This window comes from Micropterus salmoides, unplaced genomic scaffold, assembly GCF_014851395.1.
Source record: "Micropterus salmoides isolate LMB-PRFRI ecotype aquatic unplaced genomic scaffold, ASM1485139v1 Ms_hic_scaffold_22, whole genome shotgun sequence".
NCBI lineage: Eukaryota > Metazoa > Chordata > Actinopteri > Centrarchiformes > Centrarchidae > Micropterus > Micropterus salmoides.
In genome coordinates, this window is record NW_024041373.1 from 24,731,655 (window position 1) to 24,756,230 (window position 24,576).

The 24,576-nt window shown below is 40.6% G+C and overlaps 1 protein-coding gene across 6 annotated transcripts in view; it reads right to left on the reverse strand.

The window, feature by feature from the left end:
* ehbp1 (EH domain binding protein 1) overlaps positions 1 to 24,576 on the reverse strand; it is a 153,354-nt gene that overhangs the window by 118,703 nt on the left and 10,075 nt on the right. For 5 of the 6 annotated variants that reach the window (XM_038736974.1, XM_038736979.1, XM_038736977.1 and 2 more), the window contains exons 3-5: positions 14,339 to 14,396; positions 14,134 to 14,229; positions 7,678 to 7,731 (exon numbers count right to left, since the gene is read on the reverse strand). In XM_038736974.1, coding sequence (XP_038592902.1) covers positions 7,678 to 7,731; positions 14,134 to 14,229; positions 14,339 to 14,396 — 208 coding nt within the window. Of the gene's footprint in view, positions 1 to 7,677; positions 7,732 to 9,356; positions 9,494 to 14,133; positions 14,230 to 14,338; positions 14,397 to 24,576 lie in introns of those variants that run through there. The other variant, XM_038736978.1, reaches the window with a different exon arrangement.

Consider the following 24,576-nt stretch of genomic DNA (forward strand, 5'->3'; position numbering starts at 1 on the left):
TGTAAGCACACACGAACAACATGAGCAAACACACACGCTCTTCTTTCTGACAATAAATTAGGCCTTTTCATTTCCCAAACTATTTAAGAAATGGAAAACGAGCAAAGGTGAAAACTTTGGAGACACACGCGTGCACACGAGCGCAAATTAATCCCAATTTGTCGTCCTCGGTACGAGAGAAACTTTTGGGATTTCATACTTCATACCAGCTTTTGTCACCTTTGCGTGAATAGCCGAGGTCTGAAATAATTGTGTTTTTCTTCCCCGAGGCCCAGTCAGCGCTCACAAGCCACTGGCCTACGTAATGTGTTCCAGACGGGGGGGGGGGGGAACCACGGCTATGACTACAATACAGAGAGGTGTGTGTGTGTGTGTGTGTGTGTGTGTGTGTGTGTGTGTAAAGGTAGGTCGGCTTGTGTGGGTGTGTGAGTGGGTGAGTGTCAGTATGTGACAGTGTGTGACTGTATGAGTGTGTGTAAGTGGGAGGTATGTGGCATGGAAATGGCCTTAATGGAGTTGGATGAGGTCCACAATAGACAGGACATCACCTCAGAGAGAGGAATAAAAGAGAGAAAGAAACAGAGAAGGAAAGAGATAGAAGGGGGAGAAGAAGGCTGTAACAACATGGCCAAAGTGTTACAGAATATATGCTGCATTTAAACAGAGTTATTTTTTCCAAATGTAATGACTTAAAAAGTGTCCGCGCACCCCTTAATTTGGATGTAAAAACATTACATGTAAGTAGTAGAAGAAGAAGATATACTTTGGGGAAACTCAATGTTTTCACTCTGTTATTATGTTAGTATACACACAGGTCTGAAATACACACATGCACAAACACAACCCATAACAACACACGGAGAGATGTCAGAGTGAGAGGGGTGCCAGTCAGTGCGGCGCCCCGAGCAGTTGGGGGCTCAGGAGCTTGCTCAAGGCCTCCTTCGGCAGTGCCCAGGTGGTGAACTGGCACCTCTCCAGCTACCAGTCCACGCTCCGCAACTCTGGTCCGAGCTGGATTCGAACCGGCGACCTAATCCTTACAGACTGAGCTACTGCTGCACTCCAAATAAGACTACATCAACAGTCTTCGGTGAGGATCAGTATTCTCCAGCTTTTCTAACCTTTCTGCATGGGTGTGGGACAAACCCGTTTCCCTTTATGCAGCAGAAAAACATGGTCACCCTAAATGGAGTGATTGTGAAGAAGTATTAAAAATGCCACGAGTCCTTAAAGTGGCAATTTCAAAATCGATATTTAAAATGTGCAGCAGACAGGCTGTCAAACAGCATGAGCGGTTATTTGGCAGAGCAGCCATAGATTTGGAAATTCCTTCTTTTCTGAGTGACATTGATGTAATGTGAGTGAAAGAGGTGAAGTATGACTTGGAGGGAGCGAGATGGGGGAGGAGCAGGGAGAGAGGGCCTTGGAGTGTGTATCACTGTATATTCAATGTATTCAGACATGATATCTTCTCACTTTAAATACAACAGCCGTGTGTGTGTGTGTGTGTGTGCGTGCGTGCGTGCGCAGACGCGCTGTGTGTTATTTAAATCCTTTCACGAAGCTTTGAAGATGAGGGAAGTTGGTCATCTCCAGCTTTGGTTGATATGCTAACGCAGAGAGAATACGCAAAGACATACATACACATATTAACCCCCCCTCATGCTCTCTCTCACACACACACACACACACACAGCCAGTCAGCACAATGCCTTCAAATATAGCCATCCAATCTTTTGACTCTCAATTTGCCCACCTTTTTGATAATACGGGCCCATTTGAAAAAGGGTGAAAGGCAAGGGTAGCATGCAATTTAGAGATACTACTGTGTAGCCATTTTCAGCCCGCCACCTCTCACTCTCTCTCTCCGTCGCTTTCTCTTATTCGCCCTCTCCCTCTCTCCCCCCATCTTTTGATTATGCGATTCGCCTTGGCAGACGAACAAATAGAGGAGAGAAAAAGGTAGTGTTTGACACTGCCATTTTCAATGACAAAATACAATCTAACCACGGCCAGTAATTCGACGGGGAGGGATTAGCGCAGTGCGAGGTTGGGCCCCCAGATTAAGACGAAGCCACAGCGCGGGGATCTTGAATTTCATCATCTCCGGCGCTCAGGCACAATGGCGTATTCTTCCCCTTTCTCCTCTGCCGTCTGATGAGGGGTCAGGAGAACTCACCTCTCCTCTTCCTCTGTTCCTCCTCCTCAGAGCAGCGCTCACTACCGCATTCATTCATCCCTCCTGACTTTATATTAGCTTAGACGCCTGAAAGGTGAAGGTGGGGGATCGGAACTGTCTATACACTCATGCACACACATGCAAAGTCAAAAGAAAATATGAGAGGACATTTGCAAATATTTAGTGCGTTTGGATAACGTTAGACCTTTCCTCACACATACATCAGTACAGACATACAGGCACAGGCAGCCACACACAGATATTCCTATTCCTAATGACACACATACACAGACAAACACAAACACACAGGTGACATAAGGGGGTGATCCAACAGGATCAACGAAGAATGTTTGAAAAAGGGTTTTCACAGATCTTAGGGTAGACTGCCCTCTTGTGGTCAATTTAAATAATGTTGTTCAGCTCTGTTGGGAACCAGCAGCATAATACAATAAATCTTTGAAATCAAAAGGCTTGGTTCAGGCTTTCTGAAAGTTTCAGACATAAAATGAGTCATGAACGAAACTTTGTGGGTTTTATGTAAAAGCTTCTGTAAAGATTTCCTAAAAGCAGCATGTAAATGCAACATTAAAAACCAGGACAAAACCACAGCAGTATGAGGACGTGTCCCAGACAAATTGGTCCTCAAGGATGAAGCTACAGTACGTGTTGTTTTGAAGTGCAATCATGTGATAAGGAAAAATAGTACAACTTATTTCTAAATCTTCCATTAATGAATCTGTCTGATGTTTACAAGGGTTTTGTTACTATTCTTCATTTTTTTTTTGGTATTTAGCATACGCAGAGAAGCTTCAAAAGACTGTAATCAAACAAACACTGAGCCGAAACTGCTAGATTTCAACATTTTAAAAAAACGTAGAGACGAAGAGGTCAACACTCTGAGATATTTGGATTTTTAACAAGATCCACAGGGTTTGAAGGCCAAAGTCTTTTATTGAAATGACTAAAACTGGTTCCAAAAAAAACCTACTACTAAAAATGTACACCAGCATTTGCTTGCCGATTATTATTTTTAAACAAGTTAATAAGAACACAATATCATTTACATTCACATATCATTTACTTTTGCCATCCCTTTATCATTGCCCTCCCTCCACATTGGAGTGTATGAGGGTATAAAGTTGCATTCTCCCTCCCTCGCTCTCCTCTGTGCTCTCCATTCCTGCTGTCAGAGGACTGGTGTGGCTTTGATCTTTCTATCATTAGTCAGGTATGCAGAGACACAGACAAACCCACAAACATGTCTTTTTCTCTCCCTTTCTCGCTCTCTTTCTGCTCTATCCCACGCTCTGGCCAGAGAACACCGGGTGACCTGCTTGTCTTCTCAGCTTTTTATCAAAGAGAGAAAGGTAGAGCAGTTTCTGTTGTCGTTCCTTTGAGCTTGACGTGTACAGAAAGTGACAGAAGCAAAGCACCTCCCCAGGTCACCAACTCTCGGAGGTGTATCCTTGTTGATTACTAGTGATGTCCCCCTCTCTCGACAGTTTACACATCAAAGCATTTGAAAGTTGGCTAAGTATACAATAAAGATTTATTTACTTTGTCACTCTCAAATGTAATTTCATAGACTCCTTAAGACGTAAGAGCTCTTTAAAATGCTAAAAATGTGTATGACAGCTACAACTTTATAAGCTCTCTGTAAAATTTTTTCAAATGGTGTATGACATTTTTCACTTCTTACTATCACAGCAGTTTTGGCAACACATGTCAAGGCTCGCATTGACCAGAAACATGAAACTGGCTTAACGTGAAACATGTCCTTCGAATGAAACTCCCTGGAGACCTCTTTAATAAAACTGGGCTTCTTCAAAACCTTGACCAACACAACCAAATGTGAGCACCAGACCGAGATACTTAAACACTTCAAAAGCATGCACTGAAGGACAGGACTGTCACAGGACCAGGACAAGCACCTGGGACAGCATGGACCCACCCTGTTGAAGTAAATCCCTAACGGTCAAAAACACATGGCTCTGAGGCAAATCTTGACTTCTGATCACACAGAATCATAGAGCAATAGATATTACCATTATCAATATGGCAATCAGTAGTAGGGATGAACTGAAATGAAAATTCTTGGCCGAAGCCGAATATAATGAAAACAATTGCAGAATACCGAACAAGTTTTTTATTACATGTGTCCATTTACTTTTAATGTACATAGGTAATATGTTTTATACTTTCTGTGAATATAATCCAATTAATCTTATTTCCATACTGTATAGACACCTTATTTTGAAAACCGGACGTTTTCACATGTGTATCCTTGCGCTAAATTCATTAAGCCAGACCCAATTTGATAAATAATGTTGTATGTGGGTCTCGTATCGCGTCACATGAAGACTTCACAGCCTCTCTTCAGGTAGGACTCTCATACTGCAACACTTGTCTTTGTAAAGAGAGAAAATGACAGGATAAAGTTGCCAACCTGCCTGTCAGCTCGCTCTGGTCCATTTCAGTTACCATAAATGCTTGAATATGTGTGCACTCCCAGTGTAGGTGAAGGTAGCTTAATCGTCTTCTCACAAACGAGTGACAGAAACATGACAAGCAGGTCAGGTTGTTTGTTGCCTTTTCTAAGAAGTGGATGTGCTAGGAGACAATTTGGTAGAACAGTGTCTGCAAATGGCGATTTTTGGCATCTTTCTCGGACACTTTAAAATACATCCACACTGCCGACATGTCAACGTAATTGTTCGGTAAAATTTAATATTTATTTTTATATTTAATATTCAGTGCATCCCTAATTAGTAGAATGATACTGAGATGTGTGGTTATGTTTACCTCCAATGTAACCAGTGTTGGGAGTAACATGTTACAAAAGTAACACAATTATAGCAGCGTATTGCTTTTTGCTGTAACGTAGTAATGTATTTCTAAAAAAGAACTGTAATATTATACCTGTTACAATCTTAGTAACGCGCGTTACAATGCATTTTACCGAAATTAATTATTGGTAGTTTATTTTTTAATAATTCACCAACATTGAGAAACATTTCGGCAGCAGAGAAACAAATCCATGAGTAAAAGAGTAACGTTATTTCCAATTGCCAGAATCCGATGATCGAGATTGTAGGCAGGGTGCAAACTACGGGGGAGCTCGGCTCTTCTTAAAGGTTCAGTGTGTAATATTTCTGATGATCTATTGACAGAAATGCAATATGAGATCCATAACTATGTTTTCAGTGGTGTATTAAGACCTTACATAATGAACCATTATGTTTTTATTACATCAGAATGAGCCATTTTTACCTACATAACCGTGGGCACCCCCCTCTATGGAGGTCGCTGTATTTTGTCGTCATGTTTCTACCAACAATAAACAAACAGTGCTAGAGAGCGCGTTTCATCATCACAGCGTTCTTCTTTTGCTTGTATAATTCCGGCAGTGTCGATGCCTGTCACTACATTGAATACACACACAGAAGAAGAGGGAACAATAATAATAATAATAATAATAATAATAAATATATACAGTCTCTGCGTAGACTTCTGGTTTATTAGAAGTAAGAAGAGAAGTGACATTTGGACAAATGAACGAGCACACACATTATTTAGCACGAGAGCTGACAGCCTGTGGATATTTATACCATGAAGCCAGACGAGTCGGGACAGATAGGCTACAAACAGAGAAATCACGGATGTTGTGGATTTTCCTATATTCCTATTGCTATAATGTGGGACAGATGTTTTCAAAGCGGTGCTGAAGTTGTCTGTTTATGGTTGGACAGGTAATTTACTTAAGTCTGTCAGGCTTTAGCGATGCAAATGACAGCTGTTGTTTGATAGCTTTAGCTTGAAGCTGGCCATAATCACACAGAGAGGTGAGGTGTTTCCCATATCCGTGGTGTGAAATATGAAATGAACGCAACTATATGTCACCGACTTATTCTCCAGCTTGTGGGTTGGCTTTGCCGGTTACGTTAGCGAGACAATCAGCTGATCACTAACGGTAATTGGCAATAAATAATGTTAGCTTAGAGCGTGGAAGCATCAGCCAGCTAAACTTTTACTGCCCTGGTAGAAAAATCATGGAAGGTTAGTTGGACTGGTTTATTCTCCAGCGCTGGCTTTGGCTTGTGGTATAAAATATGTAGCTGGCTTAATTTCATGCAGTTACTCTCCCTCCAGCGCTCTGTTTTGGCTATGTGAGACAATCAGCTGATCGCTAATAGGCAATAAAACGGTCTCTTACAGCTAGAAGCTCAGATCAGACAGCTAAACCTTTACTGCGCTGGTAGAAAAAATACATTGTTGGATTAGTTTTATGTAGTTAATCTCTCTCTCCAGCGCTCTGTTATGACTTTGTTCCGTGGACAGAAATGTGTCCTTACCTTCCTGAGACAACAGATGATGAATATTATTGGTAATAAATAGCTAAACTTCACCCATCCATAATCTATAATGCATTACATTTTGGAAGAAACTTGCCAAACACTAAATGTCACTGAGTACTAACTGATTCTAATGCAGACAGTATTTGTTTAAGAGTTTAGGAGACACAACTTCACATCCACAGAAAGACCTAGTCATACATTTTGAATAATTACGTAACTATTCTACTAAAGCCTAAAACAAAAAAGTTTAACTGTGTAAGTACGAAGGCCTCATTTGTCCAACATGTCTGTATTACTTAGGCAGACTACAGAGCTGGCATGGAAATCACTTCTGAACAGCAAGTTTCCAGATTCCTGGCAGACCACTGCTAGAAAATAGTCTCCATCTTAATCTCTCTCTTTTCCTCTATCCCTCTCTTCTCAACCTTCCTTGTTTGGTTATTCAATGTGAGTCTAAGCTGTCACCTGCATGGCATGCTATTGTCCTCCTTCATCCTTCTGCTGTTGCTGTTGTGAATAGCAGTGTGACCAATAGCCCCTCCCACCCAAAATTAAAATAAATTCATTGAGTAAATAAATAAACCTCATTGGCAATTATGTACTACTTTGCACATTGCAAGTCAATATTTTACAAGCACACGTGACGTTTGTAGCCTCAGGATGAAGTTTGTAAATCACACTCCACAAGTGCTTGTAGAAATGTTGTTGCTACCACAAACAAACACACACACACACACACAAATCTGTGCTAAACAGTCATTGTGGTCATTCATGTATGTATACCAACACGCAAATCAGCACTTGTGGTTTAATCTGAGGAATACCATCCACACAGAGGCACATGTAATAGCGCAGCCTGACCACATGGAGGCACAACCTGCATATATAACACAAAAATTCACCTATCTGAGAATAAGAAATTTGTTTCTTTATCTTGTTTTTCTTTAAAGTTGTTTGTCATCACCAGCCATTGTAAATCACAGCCCAGGTGCCTTTGAGCAAGGCATCCAATCCCACCCCCATTTGTTGAAAAAAAATATGCAAAAACAAAACTGCAGTGCATTAACACACACTATAAGAGTGTCAATGCAATAATATAAAGACTGAGGGAACAAAGGGACAAAGATATAATTTAGTACTCACATTTTCAATGACAAATGTCCACTCTTTATCTTCAAACTCCTCTGCATGGGGGTCCTGCAAGAGAAATGTGTGAAGACATGTGCTGAAGTACACATTAAACATTAAACATACATTAAAGCAAACTGCAACCACATTATGGTCATTTGATACAGCATTCAAATTACACATCAGAAATAATTCTGAATTATCAACCAACATGGCTTAAGCAATACTGAATAATTATGATGGTAGAATGAAACAATTAATTTCATTAACTCAGTGGTTTTCAAATCACCACTTCATGGGTGTCGTGGATGTTGAGCGGACCTAAAGAAAACGATTAATGTGGTGACATAAACAAGAAAAAATGCTCTGATGCTGGCAATCCTATTTTGCTAAACTTAATCTTGTTTATTTCAACCACCTGTATTAATGATTGATAAAAATTAAATTAAATTAACTTTACCAGGGGTGGGGGGCCATGAATGGCCTTTTTGTGGCTTCTGAAAGGGGGCATGACAGAAAAGGTTTAGGAACCACTTCATTAACTGAATATTTTCATTTTGGTGATAACTGTGCCAGCAGACTTACAACACAAAACCTGCGACACAGAAAACACAGTTTATGAGTGACAGCTCATCTGCACTGCCAACATTCTCTATCCTCACTCCTTCACCCACTGACCAGGAGACTCATTTGTAAAAAAGTGTGCAGCCAAAAGCCAAAGATACCATGCACCCAAAAAAAACCACCCCATAATCGGTCAATGCAAAGCACCTCATGAATGTTGAATCAAAGCAACAACTGAAAAGACAGAGATTTTTATGACACACAAATCCGGGTGTTTGTGGGTGAGGACAGGAAGCACATACTGTTTTGTGTCCACAGCAGTGTTGCTGCTGCAGTTAATGCAGCGACCACATAAACAGGACTGTAGCCTACTTGACATTTAAAGAAAGCGGTCCAATCTAAAGGTGGAGGCAAAATAAATAATTGCATTGCTCCTTCAGAGCATGTCTGCTACTGGTGAGGGCAAGGGCACACCTGAGCTGTCACGCTGGAAACCCGGGCGGCCTCTCTATGACAGGGAAAGAAGTGTGTGTGGTGACAGAGAACGAGGGAGACACCGACATGACGAATCACAGACGAGCCCAGTAAAGCAGTGTTTTATCTTTTACAGCATGGCTGTGTAAACATGGCTATGTGCAGGTGAAGATGTATCAGGTGAGAGGACTGGAGAAGGCGGAGTGTGTGTGGCAGCCACCGCAGTGTCTCTGTGTGACTGACAGAACAGTCGTGTTCACTGCAGCAATTTTACACACAAAAACTATGGGAAAACTAAATCTTACTACTGATGCTCTGTTCTGCAATTCTTTAATGTGTTTTGATGTTATCTTGGACTTCTACAACCAATGATGATAATTTCAACAGTTAGCCTGGTTAACTTTGTTGAGGTGGAAAGGCATGCCAGAATTTTCCTGAATCCTGCCAACTACTACCACATCCTGGCATCATCCTACTATTTCAACAGCTGCACTGCGCTCTACAATGCATCACAAGTAGAGTGTAAGTAGCATTCATTCTGGCTCTCTCCTCTGCACTCTGGGGATGGGGAATGTGAAAAAGTGCTGACGAAATATTAACTGGAATTTGATTTGCGATTTGTACATAAGACTCGAAGTTTACTTACAGGTACTTACATTCTCCTGTCAGCTTTTGCGCATTGTACGTAAAATAGACTTGTTTGTCTGTCCTCCTTTAGGGTGGCATAAAGCTCGGTCAGTTGGAACTTAGCTTGGAAACCGGTGGATCGCCGGATCAAGCATGAACCATTTCCAAAGGTGCCCCCAGACCCCTGAACCCCAAACTGCTCCCCGGGCGCCGTACGAAAGGCAGCCCACTGCTCCTAAAATTAAGATGGGTTAAATGCAGAGAGGATCTGTCCACCTCCCTTTAGGGCGGCAGTAGCTCAGTTCTTAAGGATTTGGTTGGAAACTGCTCGGGGCGCCGTACTGAGTGGCAGCCCCCTCGCTCTGACATCTCTCCATGTATTTGTGCATGTGTGTGTATTTCAGACTTGTGTGTGTATAATACTAAACATTAACAACTGAGTAAATAAACATTGAATTTCCTCTTGCGGAATTAATAAAGTATCTCTTCTTCTCTTTTTCTTCTCGTCTTCTCATACATGTGTTGAATGCTTTGAAATTATTAAAGGTAACTTTTAATCACATTATTAACACAATAACTGTATATCGTTATAATGACAGGCGTTTCTATTACGCCAGTTACTGAGCATCTCAATCTTCATGAAGTTTGGACTTACTGCAAGCCTGTTGTTTCAGACCTCATTCATAGTGGCTAGGTGTAGGCTATTTACAGGTTTAATGAGCTATTCTAATTAGGGCTGGACAATAAACAATAATTATCACAATATAATTTTTTTCAATAACGATATAACAAATGTTCACTAAATATTCAATAAATGTTTAATTTTATTCACCTAAATCACACGGACTTAATTTTTTATTAAGATGTTTATTTGTTGAGGAAACAGGACTGAAAAAAGTTTTTTATTTAATTTTACTTGTGCATATTTGTTGACAAAGTTTTATCATAATTGTTTTCAATGTTCTACCTCGGATTTGTGAAGGGATTCACTGTTTGTGTTGACCATAAAGAAAAGTTTAAACCCCAATTACCCATCAGGTTTCTTCAGCTTTCACTAAGGGGCACAAATCAGCCTTTAAACTCAAAAGAAATAACGATTTGATAATTATCGTGATAATTATCGATATCGAAAGATATGAAACCTTTTATCGTGAGAACATTTTTAGCCATATTGTCCAGCCCTAATTCTAATACATCACTTTGGGCTCTGTTAATATGAGATTATTGCTCATACTCTTGCCGTTACTTTCTGCTTTTTACAGAAAAAAAGATTAATCAATAAAGTCAATATGGAGTGTTTTGCTGCAGCCCCAGCACTACAAGAACACACAAGTAAACATGTGCACTGATGGCCTTTCTGTCTGACTGCGCCTGTGACACACCCCGGGAAATCAATATTCCTGCAGTCTGGCACAACGGTCAAACAGAACACCCACATGGGCACAAACACTGCAAGTCATACAGATGCCTCATTCCTGTTAAATTTTAAATCCTCCATTATTATATAAACTGTATCTAAGAGCATGACATTATCGGCCATCTCAGTTTATGGTGTTGTCTGCAGTGTTTTAGTGCTGCTGGTAAACATAAGCTGCAGTCAGTGACAGGATACAACAGGTTTTTTTGTTGGTAACATGTTTTAACATTAACAAGGATCTTCTTCATAGATAAAATATTTAAAACATCTTTCCATTTAGCTCAAATACAGGTTTGGAAATGCAGATGTTCTATAAAAATCACGAGTCAAGTGTTTCACTGAGGACTGGCTGGCACCCACTCTGCTTTCTGCACATTGCCTCTGTTTGGATTGATCTTGTCTATAGAATGAGGGGTTGGAAGATATAAACAGTGTACATGTTGTGCTATAGCAGAAATATGTCTACTGGTAGAGATTTGGCAATACCATATCCACCTCGGAAGCTACCGCTTAGGTAAAGGCTGCAATACCGCTGAATTCAGCTGTTTTCACTACAGAGATTCATGCCAGACAGAGGTCTGACAGCATCTCCAAATCACTGTTAGTGTTTGCTTCAACCTTCAATTGACCCACTGCAGAAAAAGGTATTCGATTTTTACAGATTTAGACTGGCATTAAGCAATATTTTTGATATTAAAGGGGTTCTCCGGCAATTTAGTAATGCACGTTCATTAAGTTTGGTGAAAGGGATGTTCGGACAGACAGATGGTCAAAATCACTGCAGCAGAGACTGCAGTATGTTTACTTTTAGTCTCAAATATGGCTGAAGCTCTGAAAACTCTGGATCCTACATTCTCCACAATGCAACCAACAGCATCTTATTGTTACACCATCCCTGTCTGGTAAATGTAAACATCTTTCAAAATCCATCCCCTCAGTTTGTTGTGCAGGCTTTCTGTCAAAAAATTGAAGCATATCATTATACAACTATTTTAACAGGTGGAGTAGGTCTCTTCATGACTAGTGAACTGACTTTTTTGTAAAACTGGTGGAATGTAAAATGAATTGTATGACTGAAGTTATGTGAAGAGTCTCTTTCGTACAAAACCTACTGAGAAATTACATTGTGTAGGTTTTCCACCCCCGGTTAGAGTCTTACAATCTCTCAAACCTCCCATATAAAATGTAGACTGCTCTTTCCAGCAAACAAGCTTAGGCAAGCTGTCTGTAACTTAAGTGCCTAGACAAAAGTGATGAAAGTCGAGAATCTAGTAAGCTAAAGCCTCATTTCCACTGCATTGTACAGCTTGGCTCGACTGGCTTTTAGTACCAGGCACTTTTTTCAATTTCGTTTTCCACTGCAGATAGTTACCCTCAATGTAGGTGGGATTCTCAGCTTATTGCCATAGCTTTCATCAGCAGCCAAACAGAGGAAGGTCTGCACTTCCATCAATTGTGGTTTTGGGGGCTGCTATCTTTTAAAATCTGACTCAAGCAAGGAAAAATAAAAAATGCAGTTGCTATTGATGGTAGCTTGGCTATTTACAAATGGCAGGTTTGTGCAGGATGGCCCGTGTTGAGCATCTGTTCCCTCTGATCAATCAGTGGTCTGCAGTGTTTTAACTCCTCCTTTTAGTATCGACTTATAGGTGTTACCAAAACAAGTACTACTATCCACAACTGTTGCCAGTGGAAAACTAAAAACAGAACTGTTCCATACGAGTCAAGCCGTCCATGCAGTGGAAATAAGGCATAAGCAACCACATAGTTTTCTCAAGTTTGCCCAAATCAGACTGGATTTAGATTAGTCAGATGGCCACATATTGCTATGTTTGTGTAAGTAGTAACACATTATCAATAACAACTTGATAAGCTGGTTGTTTATCAGGGCTGTGTTTGTGTCTCCTAGTGCTCAAACAAACTGTAGCAACTAGAGAACAAGAAAACTTTGAGATTGCAGAGGCCATTTGATTTGTGGCTATACCAAACAGATGTGGGTGAATGTGATCATTAAAAAAAACAGCTTTATTACTTCCTCTGGGACAGGAAGTGGAAGTGGGCCCAGAATAGAAAGACAGCCGCGCTAGAAAACTGAGCCAGTACACTTTTAACCAGCAGACATCACAGTGTGGCTTATATGCTTAATTTAAGTCTCAGATTTTTGTCACTTTCACTCCAGTCTTATTTTATGCGAGTCCCTAAGTATCTAATGCCTTATTGTGCTACAGTATATTGTTGTTAGGTTTATTCATTACCAACTACATATGAACAAAAAGTAATTCCTACACAAAGAAGAGGCAGGTAAGTAGGTATTTGCGGCATGAGGTCTCGTCAAGACATTGAGACAGGTAACCAGACACTGAGCTCTGAGCTAGCCTGTCAGCACAGAGGCCCAGCATGTTTAAGTAAGCCAGGCACGGTGACAGATACGGTCTGTAAAGCCCTGTCATTTACAGACCGGCTGTATTACTGTATGTATACGGACCTTCCAGTCATAAAATAAAATTAAAATGTAAAAATGTCAATCTGTAAAACTGCATGCAAAGACATTTTCTGTTATTAAAGCTAGGCTATATAGTGTATTTCAGAAGCATTTTTTAATTATATTTGTTAAAATTCTCTTTACATCCTGACAGCAATTAAATCAAATGCTCTGGAAAAAATTTAAATAACTCTAGTGTCTGTGGCTGTACTAGTGTTGTAAACAAATTTCAACACTCGCCTGGTACGCCGAGCTCCAAATCCAGGTAGAATCGTCTGATAGGACCGCTACCTGGGCTAACTAGCCAATTGCAGCTAGAGTTAGCAGTACACTAAGTTAATTCTGTGTTACAAGAGAAAAGGTTTGTGTTGCAACAATCCCTGATACTTTCGTCCCGATTATAAGGTGCAGCTCCAAGGTGGAGCTTGAGGTTTCAGGGTTTTTTTCCTGCGACAACCTGATTAATGAAAAGATCCTTCTGATCAACTAATGGTTTAGTCGACTATTAGGAGGCAGCGTGGATACTTTCAAAAGTGGTCTCTTGCTAGTTTTTCCAACGTTACCTTCCCTAGCTTTAATACTATTTCTCCACAAAAAAATTAAAATCAACACACTTAATATCAATCATCTAGTATTTATGCCTTTCATGTAGTAAAAAAATACACTGCTGTTTTTGGGTGTCGCCCTTTTACAGAAATTTAGCAAATTTTGAAAATAAAAATTAACATTTGGTGCTAAATCTCCCAATTTTAAAGGTGAGGTAAAAGTGGGTATCACTTTAATTTTTTGTGTAGGTCACTGTTACTGCTATCTACTAGAATAAGACCCTCATGTCCCAGTAACCACCCTAGTCCACCTTAAACATAGAAATGCTTGTCTCAGTGCTCATTAACCAGCTGTAGCCTACCTTAAAAAGAGTGACCGTGATCTCAATGTTCTCTGGTACAGGCCACACCACTACTCCTCTGTAGGGATTTTTGATGCCGGGCTGCCAGCTGTGTGACTGCAGGACAGAGGGACAAAAGAACCAAGAATAATAGTTACAAGTGAAAAAACCTTTGTTTGTTTTATCATTTCTTTATTTAGTTTCAGGATGCCACTCAAATACAAACCTTGGAGGATTTCCGTCGACTCCTGCGTGTCCAAACCACGACCAGTTTGTCGGGTTGCCTGTGAGGAAGGACAGAGGAGACAGATGAATGAAAAAGGCCATGGTATTTCTTCACCAATCCAACTATACATTAGCATGGTAAGACTGTAAGCCCCTCAGCCCAATTGATCAGAGTATGCTTCTTAATGCCTGAAGTTTTAAAACCCTAATAATCCTACCACTGTACACACAAAAACCAACAACAATAACGCATACACACCTGCACAACCACTCGTATGAATAAATCATGAGACACAGCTAAACCCTGCCTTTGTCTCTGTGGACTGCGACATATACAACAGGACACACACACACACACACACACGGTTAATGTGACAGGAAGAGAACTGGAGGAGGCTGAGAGTTACGACCACCTAACCCAATCCATGTCAGAGCCACACTGCACTGACAACTTAATTCAATTTTATAACTTTTTAACTTATTTCAAACAGTTGAAAGAGGCACACGGATGTTTTATTTGGGAAAAGAGAGCAGAATCAGTATCTGGAAAGAAAACGTCGGATAAGTGCATCCCTATTTTTTAGACCAAACCCGAATCAAACTGCCAGCACTCAATCATGAGTCTGATCTACCTTAATAAAGCTAGCTCGTAAAAACACATTCACATCCCAAATTCTAGTATATAGGTCAAACCACGCTGTGGCACAGTTAGCAGATGCCAATCAACAAGACTGTCTGTCAATAGGGGAGTCCAGGTTTAAGTCCTAGTATTAGCAGGTGTCCACCCCATGCTCTTAAGCTCTCCAGCTACCAAGCTGATGGTCAGTAACTGAGCCTGATCTTCTATCTATCCATTAAAATCACTTTCTTCTATTCTGTCAGGTTGTGTTAAAGCTTGATTGATAAATCCTCCAGTCTGATATTACTCATCACAGATATCGTTATCAACGTAGTTAGAAACTGAAATGCAGAAACTAAAGATGTGGTTCCGGTAATTGAAAATAAAAAATAAGTTTCCCTGTGACATAGATTGAGCACCAGAGAGCACTGACATATACATTTTCAACTGTAAAATGTCCCCCAAATTTAAGTCCTGTATATATTCCTATATATTGAAGCTATCCCCTATACCTCTCTTTAGTCTCCCCCTTGTAATGCCTTTGTACAGTCTTACTGTTGTGCTTGTGGTGTTTGGCTTTTGTGTGAAAAATGTTAGCAGTTACCCATATATTGTTATTAAACTCTCAAACATCATTACTGATGTCTGCCTCAAAAATCCAGCATTGGTCGGGCTGTGATCTTTTTGCCAAGTCTTATTACTGTCAATATGTGGGAGATAATGCTGAACCTCTTTATCTATGGCGACATTCGCGTATCAGTAGGTTTGTGATACAGCGGTTTGTGTGCTCATAGTCTGTTAATAGTTAAGCATAGCAAGCATAACACTGGGTTTAAGTGTGCATGGGCTCTTATGTCAAAGACATTCTGGGAAAATAATGACTGACTGTGTGACACTCACACGGGGGAGGGGGGGGGGGAGAAAAGAAGAAGAAGAAAGAAGAAGAAGAACACAGAGGGACAGAGAAGGAAGGAAAGATGAGGAGAGAGAGGAGAGAGGGAGACTGACAGGCAACTATTTCAGCCTTGGAGAGAGGCCTCTAATAGAGAAGCTATTGTCCAACAACACAGGGCATATCAGAGGGCATGCGCACACACACACACACACACAATACCATCCCCTTATTTTTGCCCTTTGTACAGTACTTGCTGTGCTATGACAAAAATGTAAACCATTCGCCTGCAGGCTAAGTGATTTCTTCACACGTTTCTAAATCGTTCTCTCTCATGTTCAGCTTCAAACCTCAGGTTTGTGTTCCTTCTGTGTTTAACAGGAATCACTGAGCCATCAGAGAGGAATGCCACAACAGAAGAAAAACATGTGGATTTTACTGGATGTCGATAACACAAAAGTCTTTCTGTATTTCAGTATTTGCTTCCACTTAAGAGTGTGAACTCCTCTTGCATTTATCAAACGTCGTAAATACCAAGTTAAGTCTAAACTATGCTGTATGCAAAAAAAGAATCTTATTTGACTCTCAGCAGCTAAGATAAAATAATTAAATAAAGAATATGCACATGTGATAAACGGTCATTTGGGTTACAGCTCAGATAGAATAAAAAGTATAAAGTCAGATGAAAATGTGTTTGTGTGTGTTGGAGAGACAGGGCAGATAAGAATGAAAGTGGGTCAGCAAGCTCAGCAGGAGCTGAGATAAGAGCCTCTGAGATTGACACAAAACACATATAAACCCTCTTACATTTACATTAAAAGCATTTAGCTGCAGCTCTTATCCAGAGGAACCTGCGATTAGTAAGCATGTAGGTATTAAATGTTTTTCACACACAGCAAGAACAGAAAAAACTAACGGCTGCAAAAACCCATGGCCCTGCAGTGACTGTACGGATGTTTTCTGATCATTCATATTCACAAACACACCCTGCCAGCTACATTACCAGCTACAGTATTCGGCAGATCTTTTAATTGGTGTTTTATGTTTTACATGCTGCCTATTCATTTGAATTTAAGTGTCTTATTCGTAACCCACTCTTTGGCTTCCTTGCCATTTAATAGAGAAATTCTGCTTTCTTAAAATTACATTTTCAGCACCATGAATGTATTTGTGTGAGTGTGTGTTACACAGTGCCTACTCTAGCTGTGCAGCAGAGGCAGCATCTCAGCGTTGGTTGCAGTTCTTCATCAGTGTCAACATAGCTACAACCAATCCTTCATTCAACTTTTATTTCAAGTGTAAAATCACCATGCAACATGGTCTCAAAACAGTTTACAACTAATGAATACAAGCTGCAGTAATGCTAAACACTGGAGCAGTATGACAGCACTCACTGCAATATTAAATCATATGCTACTGGACACACGTTTAAAACAAAATTGAGTAAAAACATGCTTTGGGCTGAAATTATACATAAAAAGATCAAGTGAAGCAGGGCAGGTGTAGACTGCAGAGCTGCACTGGTTAAAAACTAAGCAAATAAGATCCATTTGAAAGAAAACAAAAGGACAGGCTCATATGTGTGAGCATAGCTAACTATTTAGTCTTTATAGAGCTCAGGGGAAACTAAAATTAAATCAATATCAGATCTCTAGCTCTTTGCATATGTGTCACCTGAAACGAAGACATAAAAATAAAGCTTGCTCATCAAAAAATAATGTGCATGTGGTAAAACACGCAAAGCTCCGCGTGCATGTCCATCTGCCTGCATTGTTGGAAGTGAAGGGTGCGTCAGGATGTTGCGGCTGCCCTATCTTTCCTGTAGGCAGGCACTTCACATTTGATATGAATGGCCCCCAACCAGAATTGCACCCACACACACACACACACACACACACACACACACACACACACGCTGACACCAACTACACACAGTGTCTTAGAAAGCCAAACACATAGCAGGGAAAGGCTCAGTTTAGTTCAGTGGCACAGCGATAAAACACAGCTTGTTTGTGATGAACACAGTGATAAAGTATCATGTAGTTTTACAACACAATAGTGACTTTTACATCTTCAACATTCAAAGAAGGAAAGCTGCCCACTTAAAACTAAAGCTGCCCTGTACATCCAGTTTTTCATTGCTTCATCTGTGTTCATACTGTGTAGAATCGCAATGTACAAAACAAGCCTGTGACACATTAAAAACTAATATAATTTCTATAACTGTGAATGGAAACATAAATTTGAGTTTAGGAAAAAAGATGAAAGACACTCCAGACAAAAAAAAATATATATATATATATATATTATTAAAAACTCGGCGGTTATAGCTTTCAAGTGGGAGGAGTCAGTATTAAGATTTGGGGGTTTTACTTTGTAATTAAATGGCACTCCCAAGTTCAGGCCTGTGCTGATTGGCGATTGGATCATATATCGGCAGCTGAACGGATGATCGACGATTTGTTTTTCCCACACCAATATTAAAGCAATTTTAACTAACTTACTATCAGAACTAAAATGTGATCCAAATAATTTGTACAATCTGTGCCCTAATGTGCATTTAGAGATGTTTGTGGTGGAGCGGCCTGTCCACTGGCTGAATGACTACAAACCAATTTGCTGGATTTTTCCATGGATCGTACACCCGGCATCTCTACAGTGTTATGAGTAGGTACTGAAATTCGAAAACTTTAATGGCATCAACCGAACTGCTTTGATACTAACGAGAATCTATAGATGTCTTGTTGTTCGGTACCAGATTTCAATACCTGAAGAGTAAATCTCATCAGCGAGCCAATAAGCAAGCAACATGCTTGAACCGAGATCTAAAAATGCTGGTGATCAGCTGCGTAACATTACACATCGTAGAGGCATGAATAGAAAACGTGCGTTGTATCAAGAGAGGGTGCACTGTTTTTTGAGGCTTTTTTTTTTTTTTTACTGCCAGTTGCTTATCTGCACAGACAAGTAAACTTTGTGCTGCTTGTTAGCTGACCAGCGCAAATTAACCTGTAGTAGGCTATCTGCTCATCTGCGAGTTTGGTTGCCACAGCATCCACCGGGATGAAAGCCCTGTTCAAGTTACAATGTGTCAGGTAATAAATGCTGCAGCATCTAAAGACCAAGAAAAGTCTGTTGTTTCCCAACTATTGGAAAAGTGTAGGGGGATCTCCGCTGTGCTTCATGACAAGAAACGAAGACTGAGGGAGAGTTAGGAGTTGATGACAATGGTGTGAAGAAATAAGGCCAGTCAGGGTAAGAGGGAAGGCAAGAGGTTTGATAAAGACCAATTTATACTTCTGTGTCTAATCTGCGCCGTAGCCTGAAATGCACCTCCTTAAAAATGAAACTACACATCACAGAGACACAGACTGCAAGAAATCAGCTTTGTAGCATCGCATTTCCGGCTTGTCCTTCTGCCTCAACCGGTTCAAGGGTCGTACATACCATCTCCCCGACGCCTTCTCTCATTTCTGCATTTTAATAATTTCCCTAAAAGTAACTGCTGTTCAACATCGATCAACTACAACATGCGCTCAGTTTCAGTCGCCATTGTTTGTAGTAGCCTACACCAACAAAGAAGAAATTCAACACAGTGGAACAAAGAAAACCCACCACCAACAAGCATTTGGGTGGTGAAGTTGCAGAGCGATACAGACACCAACGCACAAGTATAAATGCTCACGACAGCATGTAACCACAAGTATAAATTGGTCTTTAGTATGTGTGTGTATTAGAGTGACAGGCAACTAAAAGCGAATACTGTATCATCCCAACTAAATGCTGACATTACTCAGAGGAGGAAGAGCTTTGACGTCTACCGACAGACTTCATGTCTGTCTGTCAATCACAGACAATAGGAGAGAGGAAAATGTCCATTTGTTTATGTGGTCATACAGCAGTTGTGAAAGATGAAACATTTCAGACTACAGTGCTGTAACGTAACACACAAGCACATTGATATGTAACCTCTCAGACTAATACCGCAGACTGCATCACTGCAATGCATGAAAGGATCTTGCAGTATACTACAGGACTGAAAACTGCAGTATGATACTTGCAACCAGGATGTTGAATGTAGACTGCTGGACTATAAGAGGTGATCTAAACAGTCAATACAATGTATTGTGATTTATATAATCTTGCAGTACAGATGCCTCACTTCATACTGCATCCTTTAAAATGAATATTTGTCTTAATGTTATCTTCATGCAACAGGGATGTAACAATCGTGACTTAGCTTACATTAAGCGTATGAAAGCGTTTACATTTGTACTTTAAAACACTACATGTATTCTGTCTCGCCATAGTTCCACCATAGTTTCAAAATGAACCAAAAATATATTAACATTAAAGACTTCTAACGGTGTGGTTTGTGCCGCTGCTCCCCGCTGCTGTAAACTTCTGCACCCATACACTTTGGCATCCGACTCGAGACAACCACTTTTCTTCTGAGGTAATTACGGTAATGTTTACTAAGGGTCTGAGGGTTGAGTGTTTCACTCGTTTGTGAGAACGCGATCAAGCTAGCCACTAACTTTGGAGTGCACACATATTAGAGCCGTTATGGTAAATTCAGTTAAAAGGAGCAGAGCGAGGTGACAGGCAGGTTAGCAACTTTTCTCTTTACAAAGTGTTTAAGTATGAGAGTCTCACCTGAAGAGAGGGTATGCCTCTCTTCAGGTGAGGGGGGCGGGGGTTATGCCCTAGGGTTGATGTCCACCCACCACAATCTCACAAAATCCTGTGGGAAACACTGCAGTCACTGCTAAAACAGTTTCAAAATACGGTCTACTTAAAAATGAAACAGTCCCATCATGAAAAGCTGTTTTTCTAATACCTGACCTACTTGGCAATTCTGATTCGGCATCAAGAGGATGGTTGAGAATGGGAAGAGACCAATGACAGGAAGGGAAAAGAGGAAGGAAACAGAGAGGGGGGTTGCTCTTAGTTTGGAAGCATATACTGACATGACATGATGTGAAAAGGCAAAGAATCTGCAAATTTATTAAGTCTCTATAATGCAGTGTTCACAGGGTGTGATAAGCAAAGAAACAATCCTATCCATTATGCCTATCATTTCATTCCCTGCATCTGAAATTCATTGCATGCTGGCGCTCGTTTTTTTTCTCCATTTTTCAACCAAGCAAAACTGAGACTATGTTTCAAATTATTTGTTCAGTAAATGTGCGTGTGTTGTAATATTTGTCAGCTTCTGGTTTTATTTCTTTTCTGTTTAAAATGGGATTTTAATAAGGCTCTGGAACTCACATCCATCTCATCATCCGAAATCTCATCTACTGTTTTGTCTCCTTTTGATCACTTTTATTATTATTCAATATTTTATATTAATATTCCGTGTCTATCACTCTCGTTTAAGCTGTGTCTTCAGCCATATTTTGTTAGTGGTTTGAGAATTTTCTGTGGGCATTTCAAAGATTTTTGTTTGCTAAAACGTCAGAATCCATTGTAAACATCATTTAAGATTGTATTCGAGAAGGACAAAATATGGTCATATGAGCATTCAGACATCAGAATCTGCATGTATTTGCAGAATTTAAAAACTGACAATAACATTACAAGTGTGTGTGTCACTGAGCTGTCAGTCAGTGTTTATGTGGCAACCAAAAGCTGGGTCAATGACACAGCGTTAATGTTGAAGAGTGAAAGCTAAAGCAGCTCAGTAATGCGCTTGCTTGATTGTGCCGCCATGAATGTGTGTTTACCTGCATGTAACTGTTGTAACTGCAGCCGGATTTGTGGCAGGTCCACTTTCTGTAAAATGTTCAAATGATCAAATACACTGTTCAAAAAAATAAATTGAATATTTAAACAACACAATATAACTCCAAGTCAATCACACTCCTGTGAAATCAAACTGTCCACTTAGGAAGCAACTCTGACTGACAATCAATTTCACATGCTGTTGTGCAAATGGAATAGACAACAAGTGGAAATTATAGGCAATTAGCAAGACACCCCCAATAAAGGAGTGGTTCTGCAGGTGGTGACCACAGACCACTTCTCAGTTCCTATGCTTCCTGGCTGATGTTGGCAAATTCGCCACTGGCGCCCCGTGCTCTTCACAGATGAAAGCAGGTTCACACTGAGCACATGTGACAGACGTGACAGAGTCTGGAGACGCCGTGGAGAACGTTCTGCTGCCTGCAACATCCTCCAGCATGACTGGTTTGGTGGTGGGTCAGTAATGGTGTGGGGTGGCATTTCTTTTGGGGGCCGCACAGCCCTCCATGTGCTCGCCAGAGGTAGCCTGACTGCCATTAGGTACCGAGATGAGATCCTCAGAACCCTTGTGAGACCATATGCTGGTGCGGTTGGCCCTGGGTTCCTCCTAATGCAAGACAATGCTAGACCTCGTGTGGCTGGAGTGTGTCAGCAGTTCCTGCAAGAGGAAGGCATTGATGCTATGGACCGGCCCGCTCGTTCCCCAGACCTGAATCCAATTGAGCACATCTGGGATATCATGTCTCGCTCCATCCACCAACGCCACGTTGCACCACAGACCAGGCCAGGAGTTGGCGGATGCTTTAGTCCAGGTCTGGGAGGAGATTCCTCAGGGGACCATCCGCCACCTCATCCGGAGCATGCCCAGGCGTTGTAGGGAGGTCATACAGGCACATGGAGGCCACGCACACTACTGAGCCTCATATTGACTTGTTTTAAGGACATCACATCAAAGTTGGATCAGCCTGTAATGTGGTTTTCCACTTTGATTTTGAGTGCGACTCCAAATCCAGACCTCCATGGGTTGATAAATTTGATTTCCATTGATAATTTGTGTGATTTTGTTGTCAGCACAGGAGTATTTAATGAGATTATTTCATTCATTCAGATCTAGGATGTGTTATTTTAGTGTTCCCTTTATTTTTTTGAGCAGTGTACAATTTCCAGGTTAAACTAAAATATTAAGACAAACAAACCTTTAAAAAAACATTAAATAATTAGGTTAAATGTTCTGTAAACTTTTTATTTTCATTCAGGTGCTACTAACATTTCAGATCAGCTGAGTCTTCACTATGATGAAGGTTGTTGTGGGAAGCAAGTCTCTCCCGGTTTGTGTGTGAGAGAAGTACCAGCTTGCTGCCGCAGTCAAAGACAAGTGTGTGCTGTAAGGGTTAGTTAATCTACTTGAGTCAGCCATAATCTGGTGATTTAAGCATAATAGCTACTGAAAGTATTGCGTTCGCTGCCACAGAAGAGAAATAAAAAGTCCCTGTTCGTGTTACTACAACGTCCTTCTGCATTCTTTACAGCAGAGTTGTGTGCAGGAGAAACTATACTTAGACTGAATAAAATGTTTTGTAAAAATTGGTTTTGGAAGTTGTGAACTGATTCAGAATCTGAGAAGATAAAAATAGTGATTCTTACATGAACAGATTCCCCAATACCCCTATGATTAACACATTTTATAAATGCCATTGCCCAGCTGGATGCTTTTTGAAGAAGCTGTATTTCACATTCAGTAAGCAGCCTGGTTTTATTCAAGTCAGCTGCATGTTCATTTTGAGAAATATTACTTAAAAGGATAATTGCATGGAGACACTCTACTTAACTGCAGGAATAAAACAACTGGGGGTCAAGTGTAGGCAATTATGGATCTGTCATGGCTGATGAGAGAGACTCAGTAAGAGCAATTTACAAATAATAAAGCACGTAGGTTGGATGGATGACACTGAAGATCAGAAGCTCCACATGCCCTGAGGGACGGAGATCAGGTAAGAGTTATTTAAATCTTACCCACCGAGCACAGAAGAGAGAACTGTCAAAAAAGAAGGACTCCAAATGGTGATGACTGACAGTCAGGAGAAGAAAATTAGATGTTTTAGTGCTGACATGAGTGGCCTATGGGTGAAGGGTAACTCTTTCCACAGAAACATTTTTGAAGCCGCTGGAAAATGAAATGAAATGAAAAGAGGTCTGTGTTGACCGAATTCTGGAATGATATCCAATAAAAATAAAGAGCATGACCCCACAACTTATGAAGTCCATGTGTTAGATGCTACAAGAGCATAGCACACATTGGGAATGTTATGCATCTTTTGGTCTTGTTGCTTTACTTTACTGGCTCATCTCCAATGTGCTTTCATTCCTCCCTTATCACTGGATTTCTGCAGTTGCGGAGGGGTCCACATTAACTGTTTGCCGAAAAAGCCTCATATGGCAAGCTCAAAGCAAATGCATTTGGTATGCAATGGTGAACACTCATCAACATCAGGTATGGAGCAAGACAATGATGAAGGAGTCTACGTGCTTGCTCAAAACATCCCCGAATGAATTAATGTAAAAGTAGAAGCAATAAAGGAAAAGAGAGGTTTAGAAAGGAATCTGTTACAGGAGAGCAAAATGAGTACAAAAAGTAGTCAACATACTTCCACATAACAAGATGGCACAAATGAAGCCTCAGGGAGAGATCAGGAATCACTTAGATCATGTGTTTGGGTGTATCTCCACAACAAAGAAGGAACGATAAGCAGCTGCCTTTCAGCAGGGTAAATGAGATAATAAAAATCTACCATCCCTATACCGGCTTGCTAATGGCGCTACGGACAGACTGACGCAGTCGGAATCACAACCATCATGTGCCAAAGAGCACCAACGGCACGGAAAGAAGGAGCCCTGGTGAGGACAGCAACATCCATTTCTTAAGGCAATCATACATGAGCAGTCATGCGACTGCGGCTTCAGCAGTGATATAACTTAATTATCA